Source organism: Daktulosphaira vitifoliae, unplaced genomic scaffold (genome assembly GCF_025091365.1).
Source record: "Daktulosphaira vitifoliae isolate Bord-2020 unplaced genomic scaffold, ASM2509136v1 Scaffold_5, whole genome shotgun sequence".
Classification (NCBI taxonomy): domain Eukaryota; kingdom Metazoa; phylum Arthropoda; class Insecta; order Hemiptera; family Phylloxeridae; genus Daktulosphaira; species Daktulosphaira vitifoliae.
In genome coordinates, this window is record NW_026099576.1 from 30001652 (window position 1) to 30013035 (window position 11384).

Below are 11384 nucleotides of genomic sequence, written 5' to 3' on the forward strand. Positions count from 1 at the left end.
AATTTTTTTAATTATTGAGGGTAAATTCTTCGGCTAGCTAGGATTTGTTATCTTTTGACGTATCGTTGAAATAAATCGGTTTGGTGAGAGCTGAGACCAAGTTTAGATAATGTAACTAGATAATATCAAAGATATATTATTAACTAGTTTTGTATCTGTTTCATCACACAATAGTTTTTTGTTAAATTGAGTGGTCATATTTTCTAATGGCAAATCTACTATGCCACATTATCGTCTCTTTATTGTGAATTTTATTAACTAAATAAAATATTTTTATTAATAACTTAATAATATATTTAGAATCTCCAGTATAAATATAGATTAAGACATTTATTCTATAAAACAAATAAATATTTTCAATAATATTCTAGCTGTAAACTTTACTTATAAATATTATAATCGTTAAAAACGACAAATGTTTACATTACTCACCTAGAAATTGTTTGGTAACGGTATTTGAAAATTTTTCATTTAGTGGTAGTATTGAATTTTAGCTGTACATTTTGTATCAAATTTCATACATTTTTTTTTTATTATACGACAATATTTATGTGGAAAGGGCTTTAAGTTCATGTAAATTGGTACATACAAATGTAGAATTATAATCGCATGATTAAAATTAATATATATATTCAGTCATAAAATTTTTATTTATAACTAGAAAAATATACTACCTTACAAATATATTAAAACAAATAGTTAGGCTCAAATATTTTATAGCTAAAAAATATGTTAAGTAAATAAAAATAGTAAACTATCAAAAAAGATCGTCTGAATTATTTGTTTATTGTTCGTTTTGAAATAGAATATATATATAACATCTATATAAAAATTATAACTATTAGTTCATAAACAAGTAAAAACAATTTTATTTTTTTAAACAGAAATTAAAATTGTACACTAAAAAAAGTATTACCATCTCATATCAGTTTTACAAATTTATTAGAAATGCAGGTCAGTATTTTTATTTTTATATATTTTATTCACTTATGGCATGTACCGGCTTTATGTCCACAATCTGTAAAAGGAAGATATTTAAAATATGTCATTACTGTAATAAAACATATTTGTGTCCAAAAAGGATGGGATTCAATGAAACATTTGCAGTTAAATCAAGATAAGTATGGAAACATGACAATAAGAGATGCATTTACACAAAAAATTGACAAAAACAATATTTTAGGTATGTTTATTATTGTTGTTCGTTTACTTAACTACAAGTATACCGAGATATTAAAAAATTATGTAGAACTCATTACTTTAAGCATAACAGAATGTGAAAAGTATTCAACAGATCATCTATTCGGAGAATTTATCAATTGTACCCAACGTATTGAACATGGAGTGAAAAATTCAATGAATATGTTTGACAATTTGTACCATGTAATGACATTTATGAGTTATATAGATATAAAATTCTTATTTATACATACTTTAGAAAGCCCATACGTCATGGTAGACGAAATTTATTTTGCCTATCATTATATAAATACCATGAAAATATCAGATCGATCATTTTATACTGATCAAGATGGTAACTTAATACCTGAAAATGCGATTTCAGTGCTTTTAAATATTAAAATATTCCTTAATGAATTATATTTAAAGGCAGAAAGTGTTGAAAATAAATTATGTGATTTTGATCAATTCCCTGGCCGAGTTTACTATCATTTGATTTTTAAAGAGAAATATTTACAATACAAATTAGTAAATGCCAATGTAACTACTATCGATTTTGTGTTAATTATGCTAGTTTCATTTTTCGAGGACACCATAAAATATAATTATGAAGACATTGGATTTAAAGAAATACTTAATCCGCTTTTATACAAGTAAATTAATAATTTATTAATTTTTCATTAATTTAGGGCATAAAATCTCACATCTTACATTTTTTTAATATTTCTAGAAGTAAAAAAAAACTTTCTATTTAAATTTTTTAAATTGAGAGCCCATTGAAAATAATTATAAAACCGCTATAATAAATATTTAGAATAAAATGCTTATTATAATTTACAGAAGCATCTTAATTCGTATCTGTGTAAATGTTGAAAATTTACACAGATCGAAAAATCGAAAAAATAATACTAATACTCAATAAGGTGGTCCTTAAAATTTTTTTCAAACTCAAATAAAATTAGTAAACAATTAATAAAATGTTAAAACAAAATTTGAAAAATGATTTTAATGCTCATAAAAAAATATAAAATCAAATAATATTAAAAATAATTATTCTAATAAGCACAATATAAAAAAAATTTTGTTTTTGAATGGATTGTTAATTTTTATCTACAATGTATGTTTAGAAAAATCTCCATATTTTGATCTATAATCATTAACGACTGTAGTAGAAACTGTTTTTGTACTTCATTCACTTCTTCATTTATTCTCTGCTTCATCGTTTGTCACAAGAATATTAGATAAAACTTTCAAACTATTTTGAAAATCAGGATTTTAAACTTTTAAAACAAGTTTAACAATTCTAGTGATAAAAAGCTATCATATTCTTTTTTAAAAATATATTAGTATCATTAAGGTTTATTGTAATTTTTTTTAAGCTGTTTTTATCTTGTTTTTGTGATGTCTCTCTTGATGCTTAAACCATTTTTAGTTTAATATCTGCAGGTACTTTGTTATCAAAAAATGCTTAAGTTACATTTTCAGGTGACAAATGCCGTGAAAATTTCTGTGTTGCAGCTTTAGATATAAAATAATTAAGATAATTAATTAAAACTTTTATGAAACATAAATCATTAAATGGTGATTTTATGGCAATAGATCTTTTAAACCAAACCTCAACATAAACTTTTACCAATAATACACAAATATCACGAAATGTATGTTCTTCTCGTATTTAAACTTTAACTGTTTTCTGAACATTTATATTTTTAGCGAATAAATTGCTTTAGACATCCATCTAGTGTGATGAAAAACATCAGGGTAGTGAAATTTTACACCATTAAAAAAATAACACATAAATCGAGAAATTCTCTGTAGTCATTTCTACATTGGTGAATTATTAATGTTTTTATACGAAATTTTATTGTATTAATTTTAATGTGTTCAACTGCATTTTTTATAATTATATCATTGATACCAATATCAAAATTCAACAAATCTAGACAAGTTCAACTTTCTTTAAATTATTTAAAAATTGGTTCATTTAGACCAGTTGTACATAAATTAAGTTTAACCTCAAAAAGATTTTTTAGTACTAATTCCTATATATGTCTGCGATATAGTAAATACAACACATTACGCTCTAGAAGTTGTTTAAGAAATATACAAGCGCCATTTAAGTGACCTGTATTAGAAGCTGTTATACTACAACACAAGGCCTATATTTTATCTTTTACATCCCAAACTTTTAATAAATCAAAAATTGCATTTGCCTGATTCTCGTCAGAACCACTCTCAATTTTTGGGACCTCAAGTAATTGACTTACTCCTTTAAATGATACCAAGATTGGCAATCGATAAACTTTAGCTCTATTCATAATGTCCAGAAGTAGTTTTTCATCCCAATACAAGACAAAACTATTTTTATTCAAGAATTAAAATTTTTAAAATAATCTTTCCCGTCGAATAATTGATCGGTTGATTATTAACTTTGGTACGTTATTGCCTAATGGTTCAGCAGTAAAAATAATTAAATGTACAGCATCACTTTCAGATATCTTGCATCGATCTAATCGATCTAATGTTATTGAAAAATGCGGTGAACCAGACAAATCATCTTCTTTTTCATATTCTGAGGAACTAAAAAAATTTAACTCAGCAACATTGTCAAAAAAAAAAAATAGTATTAAATTGTACTTAATTTTAAAGAAAATTAAGTGATCCCATCGTACCAGTGGATTCCATTTCTAATAGTGAATGTTTTTTTTGTTCTTTTTTTTTAACTCTTCATTTTTTTTTCCTTTTGAGACAATTTGTTGTCGATACCTAACATGGAAACAGGTCTACCTTTCTGTCTTTGTAACAATAAAAACTTTTTATCTTCCTCAATTTTCATCATATCTATTGCATTAGAATGAGAAATATCAAATAAATTATTTAACTGTTCCGTATATTGACTGATTTTATTTAGATGTTTATTGGTAGTTCTTTTTGACGATTTTTGAAATTATCTTATGTTTGAATACAATTTATCAAGTAATTACACACAGCGTTGTTCTTCCTTAATCGGAATTCTATCTTTATGCCAGAATAATGAAACTTCAGCAATAACTAATTTAGCATATCGCGTATCCAAAAAAATAAGTGTGAACACTTGATTTGTAGGAACATATAATTTAACACAAGGAGATAATACGCGTAACAGTACAAATAAGTAGATATATGTATTTACTTATGAAAAAATACACCTTTCGCAGCCGATATAAATATATGTATATATTAATAGCCTAGATACAGGTGTCGCAACACTTTATATATATGTATTAATACAATAGTTAAAGAATGCACTATTAATAATCGCCAAAGGAAAAAAAGGAAACAAACCTAATTAACACAGGAAATTAGTAAAGGCTAGAAAAAAAAACAAAAAAAACGGAGCAACCAGTTAAAGTATTCCAAAACGGAACACACCGCAATTTCAATAATCTATATTTGGCGGCGTCCTTATCTCGGTGTCAAGGGAGGGGAGACATCCGATTGTCATATTAATAGCTGGACGGCTGATATCGAGAGAGACACGAGTGAGCGCCAGCTTAAAGTGTTGGGCGGTGCCGTGTCAAGCACTTAAAATACAAATTAATTTGTCATGACTTAAGTTGTAAAATAAGCGTGTTTATTCAACGGCAATTTACTGCCTACAATTTGTTTTGAATGAAATAAAAAGTGTTTGGAATAATTTAATGTAGGTATTGAAATTTCTAATAATCTAAAAATTGATACAATAAATAAAATAAACACAAACTATAGCATACTATTAAAACAACACTATTTAACTTAACAGTGTCATCATATATTGTCATATTACAAAAAAAAATAACCTTTGAAATCACAATTACTGGTAGAAATCTTTTTATTATTATATTTTGGTATTAAACACATTACAGTGTGTTTGCCTATTACTAATTTTAAATAGATTGAAAAATCCTTGATTTTATGTGATATTAATTTTATGTGCATTAATATCGTTTTCAAATATTTTCTTTTAGTTTTAATATGTATTTGTGAGCATATGTTATTTTATTATGGAAGAAATCGTCATTTCTTTTAATTATCAAAGAAAAATGATTATTATTCATAAGTTTTCTTTATTACCTCCTTAAAAAACACGTATAACAATTAAATTTCAAACAAATTATACATGAAATTTTTTTATAACTCGAACGGTTCATCGTATACATTTAAATTGCCGAAATATATGAATTTTACTGGTAAACATAATATTTATGGAATATTATACTTTTGAAGGGTAAATATTTTATTTATGAGTTATTTGCTAATAACCTTTTTTATGTAAAATAATTACATGTATAATTTCTTTCTTATAAACTTTTACGTAAAAATAATATATTTTGAAACAAAGCACAATAACTGAATAACTACCCTTTTGATTGAATTTTCAATACTCTTGCGGCATGTGTTTACATTAACCTATCGATACCAAATTTTGCATTGCTTATTTTTACATATATTAGAACAATTTTTTGGTGCGCTCAAATCGAATTTTGAGAATTTCTATTTTATGGACTTCCCTAATGCCCTACATAATCAATTTAGAGAATCATTAGGCTGATAATGCAGATTCTATAGCTAATTTATTTTAGAATTATTTTTTTTACTCTTACGAAAGATTCTAATTCAATAATTATTAATTCAAATAATATCTATATTTTAGTTTAATGCCAATTATCTCTATATAACATATTTCATAGTCTGGAATTATTAAAGGATAACACGATACAGCGGTCCTGATTTATTTCTTGCCTCGTTTTTAAAAAATATCCGATATACTTATGCTTATACAATTTTGAAATTATTTAATTTATTGAAACAATTTTAAATTTATTTCTAAAATTAAACTTTTGACCACAAAACTTTGATCTATAAATTAGGCTTAAATATTCTTTGCGGTAATATGATAAAAGTATTAGTATTGTGATGATGTGAGTTTTTTTATGTTTGTCCATAAAAATTCTCAGCTGTTACTGAACCAATTTTAATGATTAATACTTTAAAAGAACCTAATTTTAACGTAAATAAACCTGTCAAAAATTTGAAAAAACCCCATTTTAAATGTATAAAAAAATATCTCAAAATTAACCTATTGTCAAAAATAATTTTTTATAAAAATATTCTTTAACTAAGGCAACCATTTATAAATAAAAGGTAAATCATTGGAACAATTCTTTTTGTAACATTAGCTTTAATTTTATATGTAATATAAGCTTGTAGATTCTCGGAATATTTTAAAAAGTTATGTTGTAAAGATTAACTTTTCATGTAAAAGTAGCAGTTTTGAATTCCTTTCAGTGCACAAGAGTCAGATTTTTAAATAAAATATAGTTAAAATAAGGAAAAGGCCTAAAATGTTTATATAAAAAAACATATGTTTCTCCTTAATTTTTAATGACACTATTAAGTAAAAAAAAACCTAGAATAGTGGGGTCGCGTCACAGTGGGGACGTGGCATAGTTGGGTCCAGTATAGATTTAATCTGACAGTATTTAAAATCACTATCATTAGAAATGTTTCGATGTAATACTGTAGATATGGTTTAATTCTAAGAAATTGGTGGATAATTACAAAAGCAAATGAACTCCTATTTTCTTATTTATAACATGATTAGTAATTCTTAGATTAAAAAATATAATATATTATTATATAATAATCAATTTTTTAATTATACATTATATCATTTTTATAAATAATTGTTTTCAAATTATTATTCATTTTGATTTTTAATATGTTAAAAGTAATTACTTTTAATCTACTTTTTTTTGCCCTTTAAAGTGAAAGTTTATAATAAAAAAAAAATGAATTTATTACCATAACTTTTAGCTCTACTTGTAAGTTTAAGATTAATATACACTCAGGAAATTTTAATATTACTATTTATTGTAAATTTATAAGTAAAGCTCGATTTTTTGCATTTTTATTGTAATAGATCACTTAAATAGAAATCATTTCTAATTAACTTTTGGTGTTCATATAGATTCTACAAATTAAATATACTGAACTGAATTAATTTTAATGATTTACTTTAACTAAAAACCCAGCACAGTGGGGTGGCGGCACAGTGGGGTCGTGGCATAGTTGGGTCCAGTATAGATGATATCTGACAGTGATTAAAATCACTATCATAAAAAACGCTTCGATGCAAATCTGTAGATAGTGTTTAATTAAAAAAAAAAAAATTTGTTAAAATCGCATATTTTTGAAAATGTTAGCCATTTACATATAGAAGATAGGTCGTCGGGATAATTTTTTTTTTTTATTTTATAGTACACAAAATAAGCTTTAATTTGATATATGTTTAAAGGACGCAGTATTTCCGGAACATTTTCAAAAATTAAGTTGAAAAAGTTATTTTTTGTAAAAAAGTTACTATTTTAAATCCTCCCAGTCAGCAGAATAAGTTATAGATTTTCAAAAAAAATTATATCAAATGAAAGGGAAATATCTAAGGTTTCAATAGAAAAAAATATTATTTTTATTTGTTCATTTTTGAAAAAGTTATGGCAGTTTTAAGTACAAAAAACATCCCAATAAAAGGTAATTTTTATCGCAAACATTACATTTTTTTTTAATTTTCGACAGCCATTTGCACATAAAAGATAAGATGTCGGAACAAATTTTTTTTTTTCATTTGATAGTATATAATATAACCTTTAATTTAATGTATGTTTAAAGGACGCAGTATTTCTGGAACAATTTCAAAAGTTCAGTAGAAAAAGATCTACGTTTTTTACAATATTTCAAGTATTGGACGCCTCCTATATAAGGGGAAATTGTCCAATTTTAATAAAAAGTCAAATGAAAGATATAATATAATGTATTCAAAAAAAAAAATTTGTGCTGATATATACATTTTTCAAAAAGTTATAGCATTTTTAAGTTGAAAATTTAAAATCGAAAATTTTAACACAAAAATAGTGTTTTTTTAACTACGGCAGCCGTTTAAATGTAGAAAAAAAAGTGTCGGGACAAATTTTTTTTTTTCATTTTGTAGTACATAAAATAAGCTTTAATTTGATATATGTTTAAAGGACGCAGTATTTCCGGAACATTTTCAAAAATTAAGTTGAAAAAGTTAGTTTTTGTAAAAAAGTTGCTATTTTAAATCCCCCCCCATAAGCAGGTTAAGTGTTAGATTTTCAACAAAATGATATCAAACGAAAGGGAAATTTCTAATGTTTTAGTATAAAAAAAAAGTTATGTTGATTTGTTGATTTTTCAAAAAGTTATGGAAGTTTTAAGAAAAACCTTAACTTGTGTGCAAAAATTCTTATTTTGAATTCTCCCTGCGGGCAGGTTTAGAGTGAGATTTTCAAAAAAATTGTACTAATTATAAAACAATTTAATTTAATCACTCAAGTAATTTTTGGTGAAATTTTTATATTTTTGAAACAGAAGCCAATTGTTTGTGTTTACATGTAAATAATATGTTTCTAACTGGTTATTTCTTTATATAGACGTGATTCATTATTTGTACCTAATTTCATTGATCCTCATTCGCAAGTAATGGAAATAGTAAATTTAAACATTCTTATAAATGAGGGAAACTGGAATACTTTGAGTTATCTATATATAAATCATAACGGCCAAGACATAAGTTTAAACCGAGTGCTTAGAGATCAAGCAAATAATAATAATTTTCATCTTAAAAAACAGTATATCACTCAACTATTAAGATGTAGATTTTATGACATATTAAAAAATGTCACTACAATTTTTTCTGGAGTTATAGACTTAAGTCAACAAGAAAAGAATAACTCAGACAAATTGGAAAATCGAAAAAGTTATATTGAATGTGTGAGTAATTTTTTTCTGACTATGAAAAGTGTCCAAGATTTATTAAATTATTTAAATACAGCAATGGAAAAATTAAAAAAAGCATCAATATGGCATGAAAATGGAGCATTTTATTGCTTATCACCAATAAAAAAAATAATTGATAATATACTTGAGGTGATGAAGAAATATAATTTGTTACGAGATGACTTTTCTGACGGTACATTAAATTTAAAAGAAGTAACAAACAATTATCTCGCAAACGCGCAAAATGTAAGATTCTGTATTCAATTAAACTTAAGAAATGCAAGGCGAGTTCATGTTAAGCATTGCTTTTATCACGAAAAAGTATTATTTCTTAAAAGAGATGTTATAGATGTTAGCAAGAATAATGCTAATGCTACAAATCTTGCTCATTCGTTTACTAATCCTATTTCCGATTGTCAACAGGCTTGTACAGAATTATATATGTTTTGTGAAGATTTCATCAGTAACGAATATAAAAATCTAGGGCTTGATAAAATTAATTAAAAAATTTGGTTGTCATTCTCAAAACATTTTATTTAAGTGATGAATAATCTATTAAAATTATTTTGTCAATCATAGTTTTTAGAATGCTTAAATTCTATAGAATTAGTGTTGTTTTAAAATTATCAAATAGTGTTTTTTGGAATTAAAGAAATTGAATTAATTTAGTTTACGTTTTTGTTATATTCTTTTTTTTAAGAAATTCAGTAGGGACTGACATAACAATTAAGATAAAATTATGGTTTATTTAAATAATTTGACTAATAATTATTACAAATAATAATTTTCCTGAATAAAGTAGGTCTGCTGTATTTCTATTAGATCAGCATACATTTTAATTATGTAAGTAGCTTAAAAGATAATTTAATGAAAATTGGTCGATTATCATTTTAAACTATTATTAACTGATATCAAAACTGAAATTATTATAAAAATAAAAACCGAACCTATACCGTTATCCAAAAATTTTTTTTCAGTTCCTTATCCTATATAAATGTCTATAAAAATACAGTAAAATTGCAATATTCTGTTACATTCGAATATTGACAACTTTCAATGAACATTTTTTTGCCAAGATCTAAATTCTATATTTTAAATAAATAATTACTTTAATGTGATATACTAGCATGACTAAAAGACCTTGAAACATGACTTCTTGTCAAGGTAGCATTTAGTGAGGGAAGGTTAGTAATTTAAATTACCACAGTTAGTACTAAAGTATGAAACAATATAATATTGAATTGAAAACCTTCTTTTTATTCGGCTCATTCAAATAATAAAATAGAGAAAAATTATTTTAATGAGCAAAGTAAAAAAAGTTATCGGGGACAGTAAAATTAAGTACCCCGAGTAGTACAATTCCTAAATGCAGCCTTTCTTTATGTATACAATTTAGTTTTTAATAATATTTAATTCAATGGCCAACCTCAAGAAGCAGGGATTAAGTCAAGAAAATTTATGAATAATATATAATTCAAAAACCAGACCAATTGAGACATGTATACATATCTGATTGTAATTAAAATTACTATTATAAAAAACCGATAATGCAAATTTATAGATAATATTTAACATTCAGAAGGAATTATTTTAAAACAAACATGATCTCCTATTTTCTTATTTATTGTTTGTTTACAATTTTTATAATATATAAGTATTGTAATGAATCAAAATAGAAGTTTGAGAATATTCGAGAAACTTCTAGAATAATCTTTCCACGTAAATAATTATCAATTTTAAATTCTTTTCTGACCGACAATTATTTTATAACTTTTTACAAATATATCGTTCATTTGAAGCGATGTTTGCATTAATGTTCATCTTTTTAATTACCATAAGCGTATCTGTGGCGCCGAACAAACGGCAGGATTAAATAGTTAAATTCTTAAGAAAAACTAGCCTCCTTTCATCACCTTACCAACTAGTTTAATATAAAAGGGCTAGTACAATTAGCACAGACACACAAACTCGCATACTCTCACTTTCATTCTCACTTATTATTCCTCTATACTCTTACATTTTCATATTAAAAGTTAATAATGTAAAATTCATGTTACTTTTGTTAATTTTAATTATAAGACTTATATACATTTGTTAAAATAATTAATAAAAAAAAAAACGGTAGCACAGTGGGGTCGAGGCACAGTGTGGACGAGGCATAGATGGGACAAGTATAGATGATATCTGACAGTGATTAAAATCACTATCATAAGAAACGCTTCGATGCAAATCTGTAGATAGTGTTTCCTTTAGAGAAATTGGTGAAATATTTTAAAAGCAACATGAACTCTTATTTCTTTAATTATATCCTGATTAGTAGTTCTTTGATTTTAAAATATAATATATGAATAAATACTAATTATAGTTTTTAAATTTAGTATGAAATTGTG

At 24.9% G+C, this 11384-nt stretch overlaps 1 protein-coding gene across 2 annotated transcripts in view; it reads left to right on the forward strand.

The window, feature by feature from the left end:
• Positions 1–862: 862 nt before the first annotated feature.
• The window catches only part of LOC126907273 (uncharacterized), a 58934-nt gene continuing 48412 nt past the window's right edge, over positions 863–11384 (forward strand). The window contains exons 1-2 of one of the 2 annotated variants that reach the window (XM_050688428.1): positions 863–1183; positions 1250–1832. In XM_050688428.1, coding sequence (XP_050544385.1) covers positions 949–1183; positions 1250–1832 — 818 coding nt within the window. In that variant the 5' untranslated portion in view covers positions 863–948. Of the gene's footprint in view, positions 1833–11384 lie in introns of both variants that reach the window. The other variant, XM_050688427.1, reaches the window with a different exon arrangement.